Below are 23,360 nucleotides of genomic sequence, written 5' to 3'. Positions count from 1 at the left end.
CTGCCACCTTTACAATTGCTTAAATAGAGGCCAAGCTGTGCAAGTTTTCATTAATATCAAAAGAGAATGTGGAGCAGGCTGATATTAGGACTAATAGCGGGAACACTCGTCCTTGTGGCGCACATCCAGGGACAAAGGACAAGTGAGAAAGACACATGACTTTGATTTCTTAAGGCTTTTCAATCCTTTTTGCAGAGCACGTTGTTTGCTACCAGGGTACTTGGTCCGTTTATCGTCCTGGATCAGGTAAATTCGGCGTGGAGGACATTGATCCTTTTCTTTGCACGCACCTGGTCTATGCCTTCTTGGGTATTCATGAGAATGGGTCACTCCGAGTTATTGATCCCTATTTGGACTTGGAGGACAATGGCGGACGGGGGAACTTGCAAAAATTTAACGCCCTTAAATTGAAGAATCCCACATTAAAGACTCTAGTGGCAGTGGGCGGTTGGAACGAGGGATCGAAAAAGTTCTCTTTGCTGGCCAGCGACCCGGAGAAGCGTTCGAGATTTATTGACGACGTGGTCAAGTTTTTGCAGCGTCATGGATTTGATGGGCTAGACTTGGACTGGGAGTATCCGGGACAGCGACACAGCTTGGAAAATCTAAATGACCGTCAGAATTTTGTGACGCTATTAAAAGAGCTGAAGGAGGGGTAAGTCACAAAAATGACTTGTCTCCAAAAGTAGATATGTCATTACTTAGCTTCCTCTTTCCAGACTTCAACCATTTAGCTATCTGCTCTCAGCTGCGGTAGGCTCTGCTCAGTTTTCAGCAGAAATCTCCTACAACATACCGGAGGTGGTACCCTATTTAGATCTGATTAACATTATGGCTTACGACTTGCATGGCCCTTGGGATGCTGTCCTTGGGATTAATGCTCCGCTTTCTCCCAAATCTAACGACAGCTTGCCACGGGAGCAGGAGCTCAATGTAGATGCCATTGTGAAGTACTGGCTGAAAGCCGGTGCTCCGCCTGAGAAACTCATACTTGGTGTACCCTTTTACGGCCGCACTTTCACCCTACTCTCACCGGAGCAGCATGAACCGGGCTCTCCCCACATAGGGCGTGGCATTGCAGGTCCTTATTCCAGGGAACCAGGGGTCCTTGGCTATAATGAACTTTGCGAACAGTTGAGCGAGTGGAATCAACAGTGGCAGGCGGACCAACAAGTGCCCTACGCATACAAAGGGCGTCAATGGGTGGGCTATGAGAACCGTCGTAGTCTTTCACTTAAAGCGGAATATGCAAAGAATCAGCAACTTGGCGGGATTATGATCTGGTCATTGGAATCGGATGATTTCCAAGGAAAATGTGGCGAAGGACGAAATCCACTACTTCGTGCAATCAATCAGGTTCTCTTTGGCCAGAATACGCCAACGGGACTGCACGAAGAAGAAGACGACGCCACAGTCACCGCACATAGCTTCGAGTGTCCCGATCATACTTCGATGGGTTATATGCGCGATCCACTTAATTGTTCCCGCTTCTACTATTGTAATGCTGGCATCAGCTTCAGTTTCGATTGTCCTGAAGGACTCCATTTTGATTCTATCACTAGCAACTGTAACTATGCCGAAACAGTTAACTGCTAAGCAGCTTATGAAGGGAGAATCACTACTTCTGAAAGGAATGTATCTATAAGAACTTTACTCTTGAATATTATAATATTTATCTTAATTTCAACATTGTTTTGAATAGAGAATTCATTCTTGAATGTATTTTAAGAAATGAGTGAAAGTACTTAACCCATAGAGAATAGATATTCCAATTTCAAATATATTTTCCCTTTTTGGCTGTAGTGTACCCTAATTACTGATTTATTGGACAAACTTTAAGTGACATTTATGGGAGAATTACTTTTCATTCATTAATTGGAAACAATCTTCAGATTCAATGGCATATTATCGACATTGAAGCCCTTTTGCCCTGGTTTCCAAGTAACAAAGTTATTTTCACATTTAACCAAATTGGCCAGTTTGCATTGGCCGTCCTGCGGATCGAAATAGTATCCATCGACGCATTCGTAGTCAACGCGTTGACCATCGCGACACTGGTGGAACTGTTGACAATCCCAGGGATGCCGGAACAGACCATCCTGGGGACAAATACCGATGCCCTCTGTGGTGGGTTTCTCTGTGGTCAATGTTTTGGTATCACCAATGGCTACAACAATCACACGCAGCAAAGGAAACCGCTCGCCACACTTGCCGCCGTGATCATCAACATCCACGGACCATGCCATGGCTCCCGCCAATCGATGGGATCGAATCACAGCCATTTTGGCATAAATGCTGCTGGCATCCTCGTAGCTGACCCATTGATTGTTGCGGAAAGCGTATGGTACAGAAGCTCTCGAGTCGAACATTTTCTTCCATTTGCCAGACCGTAGGCACCATTCGCCATATGTCATGAATCCTGGTTGGCGCGTGAATTGAGTTTGCTCACCAGGACCCTTGCTAGGAGCACCCACCATTGTATTATTTTGCTGCATTGTGTAGGACCTCACAAAGAAGGGTACCACGACAACTAGCTTTGAGGGCGTTTGTCCATGTTTCGTCCAATGCTCGACGGCAAATTTCACATCAGGAAGTGGGGCGTTATAGCCAAGATGGGACCTGTAGGGGTCGCTATTTTCGTGTAGCACAAGGCCAACAAAATCCGAATACTTCACAATGTTCGGAATGTCGTAGAATGCCAGAGTCTGCTGATCCAAGCGACCGGAGACGGCAGTCATCAATACGAATTCATGCTCCTCAAGACTACGAACATATGAGGTAAAACACATCACAAATTCAGAGACAATCTAGACTTACATTATCTTCAGCTCTTCTAAAAACATAATGAAATTCCGGCGATCTTCTGGTTGTACGCCGCGCTGCGTGGGGAATTCCCAATCAATTTGAATACCATCAAAACTCCACTGATACATAAACTCAATAATTGAGGTGAAGAAGCGATCCCGTCTATGAACATCTCCGACCATTTTCGAGAACTTGCCAGACCTATCATTGAAGCCACCCACCGAGAAAATTAGCTTTTCTACGTTTCCATGCTTTTTGAACTTTTTGCCAACCCTCAAAAATTCTGTAATGTTGGATATTAATGGCAAATAAAATTTTGCTTACCCTTACTACTTACCGTTCTCCACCAGGGCATATTTATCTGTCAGTTCCAACTCGCCAGTCTCCTCAGTCACACTAAATGCCGACCCGTAGATCAGATGTGTGCAGAGCTCGGGATCAAAATCCCAAGTAAAGAAACGTGTAATGTTCTTGTAATGCAAGGACCCGACATCCCAATAACAAAAGATTTTGTCTAGGAGAGGTTTGAAAGTTTAATTCTAAATGTATTCCCGTATTATTGATTTTACCTACAGTCCGAATTGGCTGCTCCACCCACGATCAGTGAAGCGATTAACGCAAGTATCACTTTTAGACAGTGCATTACTTGATTAAACTTGGAATTTAAATTACAAACGGTTTGATCACCCGATGTGATAGCTAAAAGGAGAACCGATCTGAACAGTTATCCTCACATAAGTACGTTTTTGTGAGGTTCTGGAAATTTTACTAACTAGGCAAGTTTAGATTTGCGAGTATACTAAGTTAAGGAATATTAGTTGAAGTGACTGAGTCAAGTATATTTCACATTCAAGGGTAACTTTGTTGCTTGTTTGTGACGTTAAAAGGAAAATAATTTGTTATCGTGCAAAGCAGACGACTACTAAATTTGACGATGATATTTAGACAACTATCCGGTGGACTGATGCCACCGAAGATTTATACATACATAGGGGAAGCCACATGGGGCAACACGGCGTAATCGAGTTTTCAGGAATTATAACAGCACGATAGAAAAAGTGATAAGTGTCCTAAGTTCGCATGATAGCAGGCTATACTTGGATGATAAACATCGAAGTATCCAAATCGTAGAATCCAAATATCTTAAATTATTATAATTAAACAAAAATAGTCAACGAACAGATTGAAGAGTGGATACACAACGATATAATTGAAGAATCTAATTCAGAGTTTACAAGTCCTGTAGTCCTTGTCAAAAAGTGTGACGGCTCACCGATACTTTGTATTGATTTTAGACGCATCAATAAGGTAATTGTAAAAGATCGTTTTCCCCTGCCTCTTATTGAAGACCAACTTGATAGACTCCAAGATGCAAAGGTATTCAGTACAATAGATCTGAAAAACGGTTTTTTTGACGTACCAGTGGCCCAATCAAGTAAAAAGTACACATCGTTTGTAACTCAGAATGGCCAATATCAATTTAAGAAAGTACCTTTTGGGCTCTCCAATTCGCCTGGTGTGTTTGAACGGCACATTAACGCAATATTTCGACCCCTTACTCGCCGAGGTATTGCACTTCCCTACATAGACGACGTAATAATTCCAGCAAAAGATGAAAAAGAAGCTGTTTTAAATTTAAAAGAAGTCATTACTACCTGCAAAGATTATGGACTGGAACTCAACATTAAGAAGTGCCATTTTTTGAAAAGACTAATCCAATTCTTAGGACATATTATTGAAAATCAGATGTTGTATCCGACAACCGAAAAGATTGAAGCCGTTTCTAAATTCAAAATTCCTCAGACACCTAAGCAATTTCAAAGTTTTTTGGGTTTAAGTGGGTATTTCAGAAAATTTATACCCAACTACGCAATCATTGCAAAGCCATTAACAGACTTGTTGAAATCCAATAATAAAATCTAACTAGGTGCAGCAGAAGAGTATGCTATCAATTTATTAAAGATGAAGTTGTCCGAAAATCCAGTTTTAAAGATATATAACCAGAAGTACGAAACCGAAGTTCATACAGATGCTTCAATAGATGGATTTGGTGCAGTCCTGTTGCAAAAATCAGATGAAGACGAAGAATTACACCCGGTTTATTTTATTAAGATTCAAGTTGACGGAAGAGAGGATTAAAAAAGTAGCAAGGGTATTCAAACTTCGGCGCGGTCGAATTTAGCCACGGCCCTCTGGTTATAAGTTAACTTTGATATGTCAGTACATTATTCTCTTGAATCGTAAATGCATTGCAAAAGTGCCACGACAGAAATGCAGTTGGGGTGAATAACACTTATTCCTAGACTTTACACTGTAGACAAAGCGTAAACATTACATTTCCAAGATTTCTTTTGATGACTAATAGCCTGAATGGTGACATAGTTGTTTCGAATAAAAGTTGGTAAACACATGCCTCCTACATATTTGAAAATCTGAATCTAATCTAAATAAGTATACTCGTTAATTTTACTATCTCTTATCATAAATATAAAATGTCTAATGTTGCTTGGGGGGTCTAAAATCACTTGAGATCTAAGTGCAAACTCTCCTGACCGTTTTCTTGCCCCTCTTTAAAGAGCTACTAAAGTATAAATCTCACTTTTTTGTTTGGCTTTCTTAATTGGCTTTTATTGATTTACTTTCTGGGCCACTTTAGTACGGACAGTTGGCTTCACTGGGCCAATTACAGATATTGGTACTGGGATCAAAGTGAAGTTGCTCACCACAGTCGAAATCGTATCGAATGCCACCTACACATTGATAGTAGAACCTGCAATCGGAGCTGTGCAAAAAGGTTCCATCGCTGGTGCAGTCGTCGTTGGATCCTCCGCCGTTTCCGTTACCGTTACCTCCATCGTTTCCATTATCATTGCCTCCATCGTTTCCATTGCCATTGCCTCCATCGTTTCCATTATCATTGCCTCCATCGTTTCCATTGCCATTGCTTCCTTCGTCGTTTACCTCCTTGCCCATGGCTCTGTTCATGGTCTTAAGAAGAGGATAGCTCTCGCCGCACAATCCACGGAAATCGTCAGTTTCAATGGACCACATCATTGCTCCTCCCAAGTTGCGAGACTCCACCAGCTGCATCTTCAACTCAATACTGGCAGGATTGTCATAGCCAATCCATTGGTCGCCTTGGAAAGCATATGGAGAGCTGGTTTCCTCATCGAAAACTGTAGCCCAGTTGTTTTGGCAAATCTCATGGTAACCCAAGAATCCGTTCTCACGGGTATACGCTCCAGCTGAACCAGGTCCGATGCAGGAAGCTCCTGGCCAATTTTGAGAGCTGTCAGACATCTGATAGCTGTGACCATAGAAACCAATACCCAGAATCAGTTTCTCAGGTGGAGCACCAGCGGACAGCCAGTAGTCAATAGACTGTTGCACTTCCGGTAGAGGGGCGTTCAGGCCCAAATAGCCATCCAGAGCCATGTGGAAATCATAGGTCATGACATTAATGAAGGTCAGATGCTGGGAAATGGCTGGGATATCGTAGGACAGAATAGCTGAAGCTTCCGATGCGCCGACGGCAATGCCCAATTCCAAGCCATATTTATCGTATGTTTCCTTAATCTCTTTCAGAAGAGTCACGAAATTTTCACGATCAGCATCGGCGCCACCGCGCTGTGCTGGGTACTCCCAATCCAAGTCCAAGCCATCAAAGCCATGTTCTTGGATGAAGGCCAGTGAAGAGGAAACGAACTTGGCGCGCTTAGCCGGATCGGCAGCCATGGCAGAGTACTTAATGGAGCCCTCATTCCAGCCACCCACAACAGCCAAAACCTTCAATTTCGGGTTCTGTTGCTTCAGGGCAATGGTCTTGCTGATGAATCCCAAGCCATCATCCATATCCAGCCAGGTGTCCAGTGATTGGAACTCACCATCCTCACGGATTCCAAAGAAGGTGTAACTAATGTGAGTGCATAGATGTGGATTGATGTTGGAGGGCTCGAATTTGCCATCGCCGGGACGATAGTTGGCCCAGGTACCCCAATAGCAATTGATGAGCTCTGCAAGAAGACGTGTGGCACCGTGAACATTCAGTTATGGGTACTGGCAATCCAGCCAACTTACTTTCAGTGGCCACCATCTGCGTGAGGCAGAGGCAAGCCAAGGCTATAAATCCGAACAACTTCATGACGACGTTGCTTCGGTGATGGTTCCTTCTTTACTTATGCTGCCCGAATGATTTAACAGTGTTTATATAGACCTGGCCAACCGATTCGATTATCGTTTCCTGATTTCTTATCTACAGCTTATTCGTATCAGGCCGTATAATTTAATTAAATTAATAGATGTTGTTATCGTCATAAAGAACTTTGAATATATTGCATCCATTGATACAAATACTTCTACGTAGATGTACCTACATATTTCTGATAAATTCTGTCATTAAGTCCGATTTGCAAAATACTTTAAGACATAACCAACTCAGCTAACTCCACAATTTCTATTCTCCTCAAGTGCAACACTTTAAGTTTATTACTTTCATATTCATGAACGTGGTTGTATTTTTGTGAAGTACTCACATATTCACAAAATCAATGAACTAGATTCTAATCTAGTCTTTGACATCTTAAGGCATTTGACTCTCGATTTATTGAGAATACTTTTAATTTATTGTATGGCCCATATCTAAAAGAGGTGCACTTCGAAAACTGGGTAATTGAAATAAAGGTAAACAAACAAGCAAACAAAAAATGTTTTTAAATATTGCTGACATTCAATGACATTGCATAAAATTCAAAAATATAATCATTATCATTCACATCCTTTTTTTTCACTTTTCCTTTTTATACCATGTTTGCATCAATATTTTAAAAATATTCTATCGATTAATTTTCTATATGGGCTATTCCAAATACTATAAGTACATATTTCTATATCGAGTTCATCATAATTTATGTATTCCAACCAAAGTTCTTGTATTGTATGTATGTATTGTATGTATTGGACAAACCAAAGTTCTTGTATTGTTAATGAATGTTTTCATTGTAAATTATTATGTATATACAGTTAGAGACAAAACTCTACATACGACCAAGTTTTTGCGTTATTCCGGTAAAGAGCATTGAAAATTAAACAAAATGTATATGCCATAATAAAGGAAACAAATACATAGTTTAAACTATTTGAGAAAAGCAAATTGTTAAGAAAGTTAAACTATGGAAGTTATTGGCAAAAAACATTAAAATCAGCTTGACAAAAGTCCTTCCTTTTAATGTATTAAAAACTCAAGGAAATGCAGTAAAATACTTGATTTTTTTACATATAGCTAAATTTTACATCCTAAGAGTTATTTGAACCGTAATTAATTTCGGCAAGAATAGGATAATGTAGTATTGATTATGGAGTATCCTTACAAAAGTCCTTCAAAAGCCTAAACGGAAGATAGACAATGATACAACACATCGCTTTATGTTCCTTACGGAATAGAGATATATGTTACATGCCGAAAAGACAGGTAAGCGGACTCTAAATGGGGAAAGAAAGTGAAAATATTTTCTGCATTTTAAAGATAAATAAGTATGTGAAGTGGCAAGGCGATACTTTGAAAAGCTATAGTATTATTAAAAGTCAGTCAGTGGGTATTTTTGGTATGCAACATAGATCAGATAGTATTGTTGATGCATGTTTTCATGGTAAATTATTATGTATTTTAATTCAATCTCCAATAATAGATAAAACGTAACAAAAGTTTTCCTGTTTTGTAAACCACATAAAATGTATGTAAAGTTAAAATGAAATTCGTGTTTAAATGTTTGCTATTATATATATATTTTTTCTGACTTTGTCGATTACTAGTAAATGCTCCAACGCAATTCGATAATTACGCATACGCAATGAGCTCCCTTATGACAATATTTTCCTGTTACTGATAAGAACTGATTAAATAAGTTTCATCAATAAAAACATTTATTTTACAGATATCTTCAAGATACAAACAAAGGTATGTCATACATATTTACCTATTAGGTACCTTACCTATCAAGGTAAGGAGCAAGCAAGCAGAGCAAAAATGGCTAATATAAACGGAGTAAGGTCATCGGCTGTCAGACAAGCAAAATGATAAAGTAGCATTCGCAAGAATCTTTTGCGGCGCACTGCTTGCTTTGTTTTATCCTGTATCCCTACCCTACCATTTTTTGAGTGCAATTCGAAATTAATTGAGATTAATTGTTATAAATTATTATATGTTATACAATATATGAGAACAATCAGAATACTATTGACTGCTTCACTTTTAAAAATCAAATGTTTATTGACCAAATAAGTTGGCCAGCTTTTCTCCTTTTATTTGCGCTAAAGCGCTAAAGTTGTAATGATTTAATATTTAACCAAAAAGACTAGATACAACTATAGAAGAATCCACAATTAAGACTATATCTTGAAATAATAAGAAATGCGATAACAGCATTTTGTGGCGTCAAAATTGAGTCAGAGTTAGTCATCGATTTCAAAAAAATCATGATTTGACTGCAAAAGCGAGTTATGGGTGGAATGCATTTTAAAATTTAATGTTTTGGATTGGCATTAATAATTGCTTTAAGCCTGGCTAGGATTGATTCCATCCTAATTTCGAACAGCTTTTAGTTTTCAGATCTTTTCAAAATGTATTTCAGTTTTCAGATCTTTTCAAAATTTATTTGGTACCTGTTATTACAATATGTAAGATAAAGAAAGTTACTAACATCCTAATAACATAAACAGTTCAATGTCATAATAGTTTACACCAAATTTGAAATTCCAAATGTGCAAGAATTCGGTGGTTTGTTATACCCTTGCAAAAAGGGTATATTAATTTTGGTCAGAAGTGTGCAACGCATAGAAGGAAGCATCTCCGACCATATAAAGTATATATATTCTTGATCAGCACGACGAGACGAGTTCAAATAGCCATGTCCGTCCGTCCGTCCGTCCGTCCGTCCGTCTGGATCAACGCAAACTCCTCCTAGACCGTAAGAGCTACAGAGCTGAAATTTTGCATGTAGGCTTGTATATACTGCAGGCGTTGTATATCTCGGATTCAGCCGAATCGGATCACTATATCATATAGCTCCCATACAAATGGCAAAGTCACGAACAGTGACTTTTCTTAATAACTTCGTTATTTTTTGAGCTATTGTCGAGAAATTTAATATTGGTAAGTTAATTTCACATATAAACGACTACGCCAAATTTGATCAAGATCGAATGACTATATCATATAGCTCCCATAGGAACGATCTTTCGAAAACAGTGACTTTTGTCAATAACTTCGTTAATTTTGCCGCGATTGCTTACAAATTAAACATTTGTTAGTTTAATATATCTGTTAATGACTGTGCCAAATCAATATCTTCGTTATTTCCTATGTAGGCCGTTCTTTCGGAAACATTAGCCTTTTTAGCTTAAACGTTTTTCCACTTTGATGGCTATAGGTAAGGAAAGAGTTACCAAAATAATTGCAAGGGTATACAAACTTTGACGCGGTCGAAGTTAGCCCCGGCCCTCTGGTTTTTTCTTGAGCACGGTTTTCAAGTTCCTCGACTCCACGTCATTGTAGACACCTTTTCAATTCAAGGACATTTTTTTTTCAAAGGAAAGGATTTTGGATGTATGTATATATTTTTTTGCTTAATTATGAAATAATCATTCTTTATTTATGCATTTTTAAAATTTTTATTCCGTTACAATACAAACATTTAACTTATCAAAGCTTTCGTAAAGTGGCGCTGCTGTGCCGCCGTCTATTTTTAAAGGTTTTATTTTACCGTCGCCATCTGGTTTTTTGCGTTTTGGTTTGTTTCGTTTTCGTTTTGCGACCCACCGGCTTGGCCGGCTAATATTAATTTAATTTCTTTTCTGCAAACACTTTAGTTTGAATTCGAATCTCAGCAGGTGAAGAACATTAAGTAAACAAATAAAGACACAAAATCAACATGACAATTGGTGAGTGGATAAACATCTCAATATTTTTTTTTTTCGCCCAAGTACTTGTGGGTGGAAACGAATTGTGTCAACATAAAACCTTCAAATTACAACATAATAGTAATTTAAGTTAAATTCCTTGCACCTTGTGACCGCCGTTACGATTTCACTGAATCAATTAGCAGATCTGTCCTATTAGTGGACAAATAAAAACCGTTTTTTATGACCTATTTAATTGATTTCTTTGAATTCATCATCCCAAAGAGTCTAAAAATATATGTATGCATAGTATTGTCTCTATGTGGCGAAGAACTGAGTCACTCAAGAGAAGTGAATTGCTTAAATACAGTACATACAAGAAGAAGTATGTCTTTTTGCCTTGAACTTTGGTAGTAATCAATACAAAAGGAAAATTGTTTTTGCAGTCTCGACCTAGAGATGAATCAAAATGATGTCATCGTAGAGAGACAAAAAAAAATTAGTGCGGAAAATTTTTTATGCTTCGGAGGCAGTGGCCTCTCTCACTGTCTCTCACTCTTTCTCTCTCTCTAAGCTACGCCTAGAGCTCGGCTTTTGAGTTGAGGAATGAGCTAGAATATTTTGTTGTTGCGATCACAGATAAAAATGACATCATGCGAATATCGCTACTAAAAAGCAAACAGAAAGAAGAAAACAAAAATAAAAAACAACAACAGACGCCAAACATTTTGAATTGAGTATATAAATAATTATAAATACACATACATATGGACATATGTATGTATATATGTGTCTTATGGGTGAGAAATATTTGAGGAAATCCAAGTAAAATAAAATTAAATCAATTCACATAATTTGCGGTTTAGATTTGTGGTTAGGTTGACAGGTGGCCAATGGACGTTTACTTTTCGACCAAGTACAGTCTTCAAATCGAAAGCCAACGATTGACGATAATAAAGATTTAATCTCATTTTTGTTTTCGACTCTTGCAGAAGTCACCACTCCCGACAAATTGGAATACCAATTCTACCCAGCCAGCGGTGGAGTGTTTGTATTCAAGGTGCGTTCTCCTAAGGATGCCCATTTGGCCCTGAGCTCAACAAACCAGGAGAGCGGTCCCATCTATGAAATATTCATTGGTGGTTGGGAAAACACAAAATCGGTGATACGCAAGGATCGCCAGAAGCCAGATGTTGTAGAAGTGCCTACACCTGGAATTTTGGATGCTGGCGAGTTCCGTGGTTTCTGGGTTAGATGGTATGACAATGTTATCACTGTCGGACGTGAGGGCGAGGCTGCCGCTTTCCTCTCCTACGACGCTGGAGATCTGTTTCCCGTTAACTTTGTTGGCATCTGCACAGGCTGGGGAGCCAGTGGCAGCTGGTTGTTGGATGGTAATGATGATGCAATTGATTAAAAACGTTCACAGATGTGTAATAAGCCTATTCTCCCATAGAGCCCGCTGCTTCAGCTCCGGTTATGGGATTCTCCGCCCCCACAGGAAGTGGCCCTGGATGCTGGGTGGCTGCTGCCAATGGCGAGGTTCCACCAAATGCCTTGCAGGGCGGTTTCGACAGCAACGAACAACTGTACATTGCTAGAGCACGTCACGAAGGCGACTTGATTCCCGGAAAACTGCATCCAACCCACGGTGTTACCTATGTGGCCTGGGGAGGCGGCGAACACGGCCACTCCGAATACGAAGTACTGTGCGCTGCTGGCGGCCAATGGATTCCCGTCGAAGGAGGCGTTATTCCACCAAATGCCTTTCCCGCCGGCGAGACAGCCGAAGGTGAGCCGCTCTTCATTGGCCGTGCCACCCACGACGGCACCATTACCGTGGGCAAGGTTCAGCCATCACACAACTGCTGCTATATCCCCTATGGCGGCGAGGAGTTGGCCTACAATGAGTTCGAGATCTATGTTTCCAACTAGATCTTGACCCCGCACTGAAACTTGCACTGTTAATGAGCGCTTTACACTCCAAACTTGTCGCACAAATTATCTTTATATATGTACACATTTGCAATGTATTTATTTACATATTTATTTCCCTGCATTTTAATTAATCTCGTTATTGTTGAAGAATCTCGAAATTCGAAATCTAAATTGAATTAATTACATAGTAAATAAATTTACCCCCTTGCTAATCCTGGTTTTAACTAGTTAGTATGAGCTAGTATATGCTTTAATATCTTGTTTCTTGAAATGTTCTCCATGAAGTAAGAAAAATTGTTTAATGCCCTTGTTTGCCCACCTTTCAAAACAAAATGAAATGATGAGTCAAAGTAATGACGTCACAAAAACTAAAGTAGAGCTTTATGTCTGACGTGATCTAATTCGTAGTTTGCATTAAATCAGATAAATTGCGTCAGATCGAGCAGACAATTTAACAATTTTAGCACCCAGACTCAAATCATGGTCTAAAAAGATAAACATCCTATGATTAATCCAATTATTAATAATTTGTAATTTTAGAATTATAAAAAATTGGCAAGAATTTAATATTTTCTCAAACTAAAGAGACCTGTCACCGCATTTCCCGTGGACCGATATCTTAAATGATCTTGGGATACGAAAATTCTTTGAAGAAACTTTCAAGAATTTGCTGTGGTGGTCAGACAATTTTTGTATAAAATAATGAAGTAAGTAAGTCGTCTCGCCGACTTAGATATACCATACACCAGTAAAACATAAATTTCAAATTTATAATAACAAATGCATTTTCACATGCTTTTTACAAGCATATCTTAAGATAGTATTTCGCTCACTCAAGCATACGAGCACCCTAGCGCCACCACCAGCCAACGGCCAAATCCGGCTATATGGAAAAACGTTTATATGCTATTTTTAGTCCGATGTTAATCAAATTTAGTATTTTGCTGGATATTAGTATCAAATTTAAGTCTGACAAATTTGATTGCACAAGGTAGAAAATTAAGGGAGATAATCGAGTTTTTCAAATTACGGGGGGGGGGGAAGGGGCGTGGCAAAATCACACACAAATTTCGTACTAAGAATGCAGATAACGAAATATTCTTATCACAATACACGCCGAAATATATATTTCAATGAATATTTAAACAATTCAATCATTGCTCTTAAAGACATTCTTTGAGTCGCAAGTGTAAAGTAAACTCAACATAAACTCATCTTGACAAATAAATAAATTTCTGAATACTTACCAAAATGAGACTACAAAATGGTCTCCCTCTTTGTGTCCTCTTCCTTCTTCCGGGATTCCGGCAAATAATCTCAACAACTCTTTCAATATCAGATGGTCACGGGGTGAGCGCATAAGTGAATAGTGAAAAGTGTATTTCAATCTGATAAATCAATAATTTTATACAGGAGTGCGGATTCTCAAATGACGAGGAAGATTTGTGTGCCTTATATTGCCATAGGTCTATGAAACTCGGTCTAGCTTATATTATTGAGTTAAAAGAAAAAATCAAAATACTCGAAGAGAATCATTTAGAGAGTGAAAATAGTCAACTAAGCCAAGCAGTTAAGAATTTGCAAAGTAAAATCGATCAACAGAATATACAGATAGCTAACATTAACGATTTTATCACAAACTCAGTTAACAGGCAGAAAGAAATGGATGAGAAAGACAAATCTCAAACTGAGATAGACAATTTTAAGAGACAAATAGAACAATTGAAAGAGAATTTAGAAAATGTTGAACGTCAAGCAGCAAAAGATAAGGAAGAAAGCTTAGCTGAACAACGAAATAGAAATGGAGAAATAGGGAATCTAAAAGAGAAATTAGCTAGCCAAAAATCAGATTTAGACAAAGCAATTATGGACCTCGAGTCGAAAAACAAGGAATTTGAAGAATATCAGATTAAAGAAACGAATTCCAGCAACAAAATTGGAGAATTGAATTCTAAAATTTCATCCTCACAGAAAAAGTTAGAAGAATCTGAAACTCAGTTGACTGATTTGAATCATTTACTTGAAAGACATTCTCTAAAACTAAATGAAACTGCGAAACATCTAATCGAGTGTAGGGAAAAACCACCAAAACCCAGTTGTAAAGGCCTCTCATCGGGAATTTATGAAATTGAATTTCCTGGGATTGATCCGATTTCTGTCCTCTGCGAGGGAGATTTGGAAGGTGGTGGATGGATAGTTATTCATAAACGATTTGATGGCAGCGTAGACTTTAATAGAACTTGGACTGAGTATCGTAATGGGTTCGGAAATAAGGAAGGAGAATTTTTTATTGGTCTTGAGAATTTGCATCGTATTACCAATTCCCAAACCTATGAACTTTATGTGCAATTGGAATATCACAATGGAACTTTCCTATTTGCTAGTTATGATAATTTTAGAATTGGCAACGAAACTACAAAATATAAATTGGAGTCGTTGGGAGAGTTTAGAGGGACAGCTGGGGATGGTATGAGGTACAATTTGAATCAAGCATTTACCAATTTTGATCAAGATAATGATCAAAATAAAGATGGTAATTGTGCTCGAAGGCGTGGAAGCTGGTGGCATAAATTATGCACCATGGCGTAAGTATGCTTTTTAATTATACAAGAATTAACAATTGTCAAATATTTTGTTCATCTTAATTAGCCGCCTTAACGGAAAATATTTTAATCGAGAAGTCAAGGATGTTTTAAGTATGAGCTGGTGGAACTTGATTTCTCTCAAATCTGTCCAAATGCTTATCCGACCAAAATAAAGATGGACGTCATCTCAAAATTAACGAAAAACATTTAAAACTATGCAATCCAAAAAAAAAGTCATTTTCTTACATTCCTTCTGAACGGACCCAATCTTGAGTGGAGAATTTCCTTTTTCTGTTTTGTCTCATTGCTGTCTGCCTAAAAGAATGTTTACTGTACTTCAAATGCAAACTTAAATTTTTTTTTTTTGTTTGCAATTTACTATAATAATATATAAATAAAAAAAAACATCAATAAAAAATAAGGCGAAATTTTTTTTTTTATCTAGATAATATAAAATGCGTTCTATTCAATTTCTCTTACAGTATGCAAATATATCCTAACCAAAGAGTGAATCAAAGAACCTGACTTACGATTATTCGACCATGATGAAATTTGTATACCCTTTCAAGTTTTTATATTCTGTGATCCCTCGGCAATTGGGCCAAACTTGTCAAAAGAAAAGTAAGAAAGCGCATGACGAGGTGAGTTTATAAAGTTAGTGTGACTGCCCATTTGCCATTTCGTCTGGATCAACATGCAAACTCTATATTCCATTAAAGGTATAGTGCTGAAATTACAATTTTATAATTTACTCCTTACTTTTTCGCTTCTAAGTCTAACCAGACTTCAATACAAATAGAATAAAATGATGGTTTTTATCTCCTTTTGATCAGAAAATTTAAATAATAAATAAAACAAACTAAGGAATATTTAATCAAGTGTCACTGGTTGTAAAGGCCTCTCATCGGGAATTCATAAAATAGAAATACCTGGACATAATCCAATTTCCGTTCTCTGCGAGGCAGATATAGAATTGCTTTGTTCTAATATCTAACATTAATAGCGTCAACGGGAAATTTAATAAACTCACATCGACCCAGATGATAATCCGATCAAAATATTGTTTAACTCTATTAAAAAATGAGTCGTCTCGCCGACTTTTGTATACCATACACCAGTAAAACAAATATATTTCAAATTTGAAAAAATTCTGTTCACTTGCTTGCTTGCATATCTTAGTATCTCGCAACTTGGCTATTTTTATTAAGGTCAAATTGTGTATTTTGCTGGATATTTGCAAATTTAAGTGTTCCAAATTGGATTGCACAAGGTAGAAACTTAAGGAAGGTAATAAAGTTTTTCAAATTACGGGGGCGGACATACGAAATGTGCGCATTTACTAAGCAAATATACATACCAAATTTGGAGTCTCTAGTTAGTATAGTGTTTGAGAAAATCGGTTTTATTTAATTTTCGGGGGCGTGGGCGTCGTACTCGATAACTGTACATACTACATGAAACTACATACCAATTTTGGTGATCTAGAAGAATATATATACTTTATGGGGTCGGAAATTTTCCTTCTGTCTGTTACATACATTTTGGCGACTTTAACATACCAATTAACAAAGAAAAGTTAGCCCAGCGTTTTGGTTCGAAAATCAGCGGAAGGGTTCGGATGCTTAATCCTGCTTATGCCCACTTTTCCTTATTCCACCTTAGGCAACAATCTAAAATTTTTGTCAATCGGGGTGGAAATTGCTTGCCACCTATTGTTTGTTTATTGTATTTACCAAGCTTCGTTTAAATTGGAGAGCATTTTTGAACTGCAAATCTAAGAATTTTGTAACTATGTAAAAATGAGGATAAGTTTTATTCAGATCGAAATTATCTGTACCATTTGCAAATCAAATGTTGATTAAATTTGTTCCCAGTAGTACAAATGGCGATGAGGATGTCTGAAAAGCTTTTTGAAAAACTACCAAGTTGCATTCACCTCTAAAACGAGTTGAGAATTAACCATTTCAAACTAAATCTTTAGAATTTTTGCTTGTTTTTATTCAGTACAAATCAATTGTATTCATCAGTCTATGTCCAACGAAGTTTCATGTTGATAGCCTTCAGCAAGGGGTAAGCCTCACCGCAATGGCCGCGGTAATCATCAGTTTCCAAAGACCAGACCATGGCACCAGCCAAATTCTTGTTCAATGCGAAATCCATTTTCCATTGCACACTCAGGACGTTGTCAAAGCTGACCCATTGATCACCAGAATAGGCATAGGGAGCAGCATTGTCATTGTCAAAAACGGTGTACCAGTTGTTCAGGCAGATCTCGTTGTAGCCCAGATAGCCTCCGTCTCCGGAGTAAGCTCCAGCGGCTCCCACACCACGGCATGGTGCTCCTGGCCAGTTCTGGGAAGCATCAGTAAGTTGGAAAGAGCGTCCGTACATGCCAACACCAAGTACCAGCTTGTTGGCTGGAGCACCCTGGCTGAGCCAATAGTTGATAGCGTCTTCGACCGCCCATTGGGGAGCATTGAAGCCAGTTTTGCCATCAGATGCCATGGCGAAGTCGTAGGTCATGACATTGATGAAGCTCACATGCTGGGCAATGTTGGAAATCTCATAAGATGTGCTGGCCAGAGCCTGTCCGGCACCCACGGCAATGCCCAATTCATAACCGTAAGGAGCAAAACTGAATAAACGACAAAGGATTAGAGACAATCATAATGTTGAATCCTAGCCCACTACTTACGCTTCCTTAATTTCACGCAACAAAGTGACAAAGTTGGCACGATCATCCCAGTTGCCACCACGTTGGTTGGGGTATTCCCAATCCAGATCCAAACCGTCAAAGCCATTGTTACGCAGCAAGTTCAGAGCGGAATTGATGAAGTTTTGGCGCTTGTTCCAGTCACCAGCCATCGACGAGTACTTAGTGGAACCCTCATTCCAGCCACCGACGACAGCCAAAACCTTCAGATTGGAATTCTGCTGCTTCAATCCAACAGCCTGGTTGATGAAGCCAAGATCGTAGTCCAACCAAGTGTCCAGGGACTGAATTTCACCATTGTCCTTGATGCCAAAGAACGAATAACTCAAATGTGTGCATAGCCAGGGATCAATGTTGGACACATCGAACTTGCCATTGCCGCTGCGATAGTTGGCCCAAGTGCCCCAGTAGCAGTTCACAATGCCTAGATAATCGGAGACAGTTTTTGTTCATTGAGAGCTCATGTGGTCATTTCTTTTCGATTTACTTACGTTCGGCCACGATGGCCTGGCCCAGACAAAGGGCTATCAGTATGGCTAACAATTTGACCATTTTACAACTGTTCTAGTATTCAGTCAGTTTGCACTGTTTTTATACTTTTTCAACCAGCTGCCACTTTTTATTATCATAGATAACTATAACCGATCGTTGAGCTGATATGGCCCTACTCCATTTGTTTAAATCTGAAATGTTTATGGCCCATCCAATTATCTTTTTTCATTCAAATTCGTGGACGTTGGAGCATTTCTTTAAATAGAAACCGCCCTGAAAATGCTTAAAAGTCTTTGGAAATTAATCAGAAAGGTACTTGAAGTTTAGTTTAGATTTATATTCCATATAAATATGTATAGGTATGTTTACCGTTTCACATAAAGGTTTATGACCCACTAAAGAATGTTCAATTACACTGTGCAACACTCAAAATCAAACCCCATCCGACAATTTATTTCGGAAAATTTACCCTTTGAATAGCTGAACCCCATTTGGGGTTTTCATGGTCATCTTGATTTTCTTTTCGAATATTTTCATTTTATTTGCCCCTCCTTGTATATTTCATTTTGTCGATAACTGTCGTCTTTAAAATTTCGCCGGTATTCAAAACCACCAAAAAAAAAGGAGTACAGCATTTACTTCATAATACGATTCTTAGTTAAAAGTGAAGTGATCCGCTTTTCGTTTAACTTAATGCGAAATTGTCTTTCCGTTTTTGAACTATCCTCGAGATCGGAAATCGTAAGAGCCTGGAACTCCGGAACTTCCATAAGTTCGAAAGAACCAATAATCATCTTTAAATTGGGTGGATGGCTTAGTAAATTAGGGACTTGGTAAATTAAATTTTAAAAAATTGATTTTGGAAATACATATTTCCACCTTTTTTCAGAAAATACTTAAAGAAATTAAACATATTTTAAAGTCTAATGCAAAAAAACTGTAGCCTAAATGAACAAGTCAGAAATGGAAATATTCAACTATAAAAGACAATATACATTTTTTTGAAAAAAAAGTCGGGTATAAAATTTGTAGCGTAGTGTTATCGAATAGTAAATTTTGTCTTATATTATTGCGAATAATAGGGAAATTATAGCTTAATCTATTGTTGAGAGACAAATTGCAACAATGAAATGTTTTTGTTAGGGCAAATCTGATCAATAGTAAAAATCTATCGAGGTAGGTTTATCATAGAACTAATCGAATGCAAATGCCATAAAACCCATTTCAAAAATATTAAATTTAAGTGATTTTGATAAAGGTTCTTACCCTTTATAAATTTAAGCATACATATTTAAAGAAGAATTTAGCCTTATCTATTATAAGTATACATACATTCTTGATTAGCATAAACAATGACTTAGACATACCCTGTACATAAAATCAAACACTTGTGAGAGAGTAGGTACAACAGAAAAGTCGGTCGACTTCGCTATTCTAGCAATATTTTGTTGACAAAATTAATTTCTTGCCTGTTATTACAGAGTATATCAAAGTCGTCGAACCGATGTTGTGAAGGTTTGTTTTCTTTATTTCAATTATCGAGTAAAGTATTCGAAGTGCACCTCTTAGAGATTGAACGCATATAATAAATTTTAAGTATTTTCTTTTTTAAAGTTAAATGCAAAAATTCTTAACATGTCAGAAACTTCTAATCTGGTTCATTAATTTTATGAATTCGTGAAGTATCTCGCTCATGAGACAGTGATTCAAATCCAGTACGATGAAATTATTGTATTTTGACTTTCAGTTGGTCGCTCGCTCACTAGTTCATTTACTAAACTGATCGTCATGTATCCCTGCCATCCCTGATCTGCTTCTATACCCTCTGAGAAAAAGGATAATGGAATCATCCACATATCACAGAACTGTTGTAATAGTTTGAAAAACCTCTACCATTGCAAAAGTAACTAAATATTTTTATACTCTTCAAAAAGGGTATTTTAATTTTGGTCAGAAGTGTGCAACGCATAGAAGAAAGCATCTCCGACCATATAAAGTATATATATTCTTGATCAGCACGACGAGACCAGCTCAAATAGCCATGTCCGTCCGTTCGTCTGGATCAGCGCAAACTCCTCCAAGACCGTAAGAGCTACAGAGCTGAAATTTTTGCATATTGCACAGTTTGCATATCTCGGACTCAGCTGGATCAGACCACTATATCATTTAGCTCGAATACAAACGGCAAAGTCACAAAACAAAGACTTTTCTCAATAACTTCGTTATTTTTTGAGCTATTGTGAGTTATATGGGTGAGTTTATTACACATATAAACGACTATGTCAAATTTGATCAAGATCGCGTGACTATATCATATAACTCCCATAGGAACGATCGGTCGAAAACAGTGACTTTTGTCAATAACTTCGTTACTTTTGACGCGATTGCTTTCAAATTAAACATTTGTCAGTTCCATAAATCTGTTAATGACTGTGCCGAATTTTATCAAGATCGGGTGACTATATCATATAGCTCCCGTAGGAATGATCGGTGGTAAACAGTGACTTTGCTAAGCTAAGATGGTAGGAAGGCCGTTCTTCCGTTAAAACGTTTTTCCACTTTTACGGCTACAGGTGAGAAGAGAGTAACAAAAAACTTGCAAGGGTATACAAACTTTGACGCGGTCGAAGTTAGCCCCGGCCCTCTGGTTTATTTATTTATAAGGGTATTGAACTAACAATCTTATCTCGTAATTGCATGACATATCGGATTTACTTGATATGGACGTTTAAAAAAGCACATACCAATAAAACACAAAAGGATTTCATCGAAAATTGAATTTCGAATGGAGGACGTACAAATAGGACAAATAAATTGTAAATAAATACGATAATAACATCGTCCATCTCTTTTACTTTTTACCATCTACCGTAAGACAAATCTAAAACTTCCTCAGCTAAAATTAAACAACACATACAACTTTTTGTTTTTCTTTTTTTTTTGCTTTCGTTTAATGTATACTCAAACTAAGGAGAAAAGCAAAATGTAAAAAAAAAAACAAATACATACAATAAATAATTAAAAATGAATCCGCATTTGGTATATATTGCCATACATACGGGTCTGGCCAGAACCAGTTGTGCAAAGTAAGGGTCGAAAAATGGTGTACGACGGAGAGGTAAAGTTGAGATCTGGCAATCGTCGTTTCCTACAAAAAAAAAACAGGATGCTATGGTAAATTCAGAAATACGTGCTGATAGTGACTGGATGGATTGCATTTATTGGAAGATGCTTTTCACATGTCTGACCGATTGTTATTATATTGTTGTTCTGAATTCATATTTGCAAGCAACGAAGTAGTGTTTCAGAAGGAAAGTAAAGTCTAAACTTTAGACTCTGAATGAGAGGCGAAAATTTGTTATCTAAACCCATTTGATTTGTTTATATAAAAAGAGTTTGACGATTTTAAAAAATCAAAATTTATCAACAGTAGCAAAAAGCTTTTAGGTTTCGCGCTTTAAAATTTCTTTGCGCTTTTAACCGTTTGACGGAGAGCTTTTTATACCATGCACTCATAGTGAAAATGCTATATAAAAGTCGCCAAAATGTATGTAACAGGCGGAAGAAAGCTTTTCCGACCCAAGTATATACAAATATTCTTGATGATCATCAACAGCCGAGTCGATTTAGACTTGGCCGTCGTGCGTCAACGTTTTTTCAACGTTGTCATTTCTATTCTTTCTTCAACACTATCAATAATATGTATAGTCGTACGATCTGACTACCTGGCGGAAAGAATGTTTACATCCGGTACATGCAGTCTCGGCTTTTCCTGTGTAGAAAGATACCAACGGTTCAACACAGTCGCAGGCCGGTGTTAATTGAGTTTCAAATTAAACTTATAAGTATTTTGTATTGAGTTTGATATTATTTTGAATAAAATACAATATACAATGAAGTCGGTACGAACGGCGCTTTTCGGATATGAAAACAATTAACTTTATAGTTATATTGCCTTTCTTTGTTCCGCTTCAACTAGCTGTAATTCCCAACTGGTTCAAGTGCTGAAGTAGTAGTACGACATTACAATTCTAGAGCCGTTAGCAAGTAATTCTAATAAAATAAGCATTTTGTTGCTCTCTCAGCTATTCAGACAACCAACTCAAATTTTCTTTACGCCAAATTCAGTCACAAAAATTAATGTCCTATTTAAATAAATATCTTTATAAAATTAACTTTTTGTATTCGAAACCGCTGTTAGTGGGTTTTAACTAAAAAAATGGTTATTTTTATCGGATTTTGTCACGATTCTCAAAAAAAAATTATATCTGAGTAACAACATCGGGTATCGAAATTTAAATCATGGAAATGACGCATGCGCAGAACTTAGTAAATAAGAAATGGAGTGCTTATTAGGAATGAACTATTCATATGGTCGCTGTGAAGCTAAAATTTTATTAATTTTTGTTTTTGATAAATGTGTTCATTAACGAAACTGATCTAGGCGGTATCTAGGAAATCCCACAAACACACACAAAAAGGTACACTAAAACACTAAAAATCCACACATTAAGAGAGGATTCCCCAGCTAATTGCAATGCAAATAGAAGATTAAGTTGTTATTACATCAGATAAGATGTAAATACATATGTACATACATATGTCATTGCAGCCGGTAAAGAGTATTTATCTTTCTTTATAGACGTAATGAGAAAGTGACAGGCCCCCACCAAAGTGCAATCATAAGTAGTTATTTATTCTAAACAGCAGCTGGTAGACAAGGTGAAATGCCAGATGGAAGGTCGCAAATGCATTACCATTTAAATAGTTTAACTTAAAGTACTGGAATGCTGGAATACAAACTAATTGCCATTCCCAGTAGAGTTTGCTACACGTTTCGAACAGGTTCTCCAATTCAAATTATTCTATTTTGGACCGTAATTCAATTAACGCTTGCCTTTTTTTTTAAACAATTCAGAACAATAAATTTACAC

At 37.6% G+C, this 23,360-nt stretch overlaps 5 protein-coding genes across 5 annotated transcripts; 2 read left to right on the top strand and 3 right to left on the bottom strand.

The window, feature by feature from the left end:
* Window positions 1-51: 51 nt before the first annotated feature.
* Window positions 52-1,813, top strand: LOC6652476 (chitinase-3-like protein 1). Its single transcript, XM_002074788.3, has 3 exons — window positions 52-142; window positions 196-655; window positions 720-1,813. The coding sequence occupies exons 1-3, from the start codon at window positions 67-69 to the stop codon at window positions 1,594-1,596; spliced, it is 1,413 nt and encodes a 470-aa protein (XP_002074824.1). The 5' UTR covers window positions 52-66; the 3' UTR covers window positions 1,597-1,813.
* Window positions 1,799-3,631, bottom strand: LOC6652477 (probable chitinase 10). Its single transcript, XM_002074789.4, has 4 exons — window positions 3,379-3,631; window positions 3,143-3,319; window positions 2,818-3,088; window positions 1,799-2,763 (listed from the first exon to the last, which is right to left on the bottom strand). Exons 1-4 carry the CDS (start codon window positions 3,446-3,448, stop codon window positions 1,872-1,874), a joined length of 1,410 nt encoding a protein of 469 aa, XP_002074825.1. The 5' UTR covers window positions 3,449-3,631; the 3' UTR covers window positions 1,799-1,871.
* Window positions 3,632-5,411: 1,780 nt separating this feature from the next.
* On the bottom strand, window positions 5,412-6,968 carry LOC6652478 (acidic mammalian chitinase). The gene is made up of 2 exons (XM_002074790.4): window positions 6,883-6,968; window positions 5,412-6,818 (listed from the first exon to the last, which is right to left on the bottom strand). The coding sequence occupies exons 1-2, from the start codon at window positions 6,944-6,946 to the stop codon at window positions 5,458-5,460; spliced, it is 1,425 nt and encodes a 474-aa protein (XP_002074826.1). The 5' UTR covers window positions 6,947-6,968; the 3' UTR covers window positions 5,412-5,457.
* A 3,690-nt stretch (window positions 6,969-10,658) lies between these two features.
* Window positions 10,659-12,848, top strand: LOC6652479 (C3 and PZP-like alpha-2-macroglobulin domain-containing protein 8). Its single transcript, XM_002074791.4, has 3 exons — window positions 10,659-10,740; window positions 11,691-12,092; window positions 12,155-12,848. The coding sequence occupies exons 1-3, from the start codon at window positions 10,731-10,733 to the stop codon at window positions 12,631-12,633; spliced, it is 891 nt and encodes a 296-aa protein (XP_002074827.1). The 5' UTR covers window positions 10,659-10,730; the 3' UTR covers window positions 12,634-12,848.
* Window positions 12,849-17,197: 4,349 nt separating this feature from the next.
* LOC6652480 (acidic mammalian chitinase) lies at window positions 17,198-18,486 on the bottom strand. The gene is made up of 3 exons (XM_002074792.2): window positions 18,426-18,486; window positions 17,917-18,358; window positions 17,198-17,856 (listed from the first exon to the last, which is right to left on the bottom strand). The coding sequence occupies exons 1-3, from the start codon at window positions 18,484-18,486 to the stop codon at window positions 17,250-17,252; spliced, it is 1,110 nt and encodes a 369-aa protein (XP_002074828.1). The 3' UTR covers window positions 17,198-17,249.
* Window positions 18,487-23,360: the final 4,874 nt, after the last annotated feature.

The sequence above is a fragment of the Drosophila willistoni genome (genome assembly GCF_018902025.1).
Source record: "Drosophila willistoni isolate 14030-0811.24 chromosome 2L unlocalized genomic scaffold, UCI_dwil_1.1 Seg168, whole genome shotgun sequence".
NCBI classification, from domain to species: domain Eukaryota; kingdom Metazoa; phylum Arthropoda; class Insecta; order Diptera; family Drosophilidae; genus Drosophila; species Drosophila willistoni.
Note: the sequence above shows the minus strand (reverse complement) of the source record. Positions and strands in the feature narration are given on the sequence as shown.

Bases quoted from the DNA above. Each gene is read 5' to 3' on its own strand.
- LOC6652476 (XM_002074788.3), top strand. From the start codon at position 67: ATGTGGAGCAGGCTGATATTAGGACTAATAGCGGGAACACTCGTCCTT. The intron at 143-195 runs GTGAGAAAGACA...TCCTTTTTGCAG, and splicing joins CATCCAGGGACAAAGGACAA to AGCACGTTGTTTGCTACCAG. The intron at 656-719 runs GTAAGTCACAAA...TCCTCTTTCCAG, and splicing joins TTAAAAGAGCTGAAGGAGGG to ACTTCAACCATTTAGCTATC.
- LOC6652478 (XM_002074790.4), bottom strand. From the start codon at position 6,946: ATGAAGTTGTTCGGATTTATAGCCTTGGCTTGCCTCTGCCTCACGCAG. The intron at 6,819-6,882 runs GTAAGTTGGCTG...GTCTTCTTGCAG, and splicing joins GCAGATGGTGGCCACTGAAA to AGCTCATCAATTGCTATTGG.
- LOC6652479 (XM_002074791.4), top strand. The intron at 12,093-12,154 runs GTAATGATGATG...ATTCTCCCATAG, and splicing joins TGGCAGCTGGTTGTTGGATG to AGCCCGCTGCTTCAGCTCCG.
- LOC6652480 (XM_002074792.2), bottom strand. From the start codon at position 18,486: ATGGTCAAATTGTTAGCCATACTGATAGCCCTTTGTCTGGGCCAGGCC. The intron at 18,359-18,425 runs GTAAGTAAATCG...CCGATTATCTAG, and splicing joins CCAGGCCATCGTGGCCGAAC to GCATTGTGAACTGCTACTGG. The intron at 17,857-17,916 runs GTAAGTAGTGGG...TCGTTTATTCAG, and splicing joins TTGCGTGAAATTAAGGAAGC to TTTTGCTCCTTACGGTTATG.
- LOC6652477 (XM_002074789.4), bottom strand. From the start codon at position 3,448: ATGCACTGTCTAAAAGTGATACTTGCGTTAATCGCTTCACTGATCGTG. The intron at 3,320-3,378 runs GTAGGTAAAATC...AACCTCTCCTAG, and splicing joins TGGAGCAGCCAATTCGGACT to ACAAAATCTTTTGTTATTGG. The intron at 3,089-3,142 runs GTAAGTAGTAAG...CCAACATTACAG, and splicing joins ATATGCCCTGGTGGAGAACG to AATTTTTGAGGGTTGGCAAA.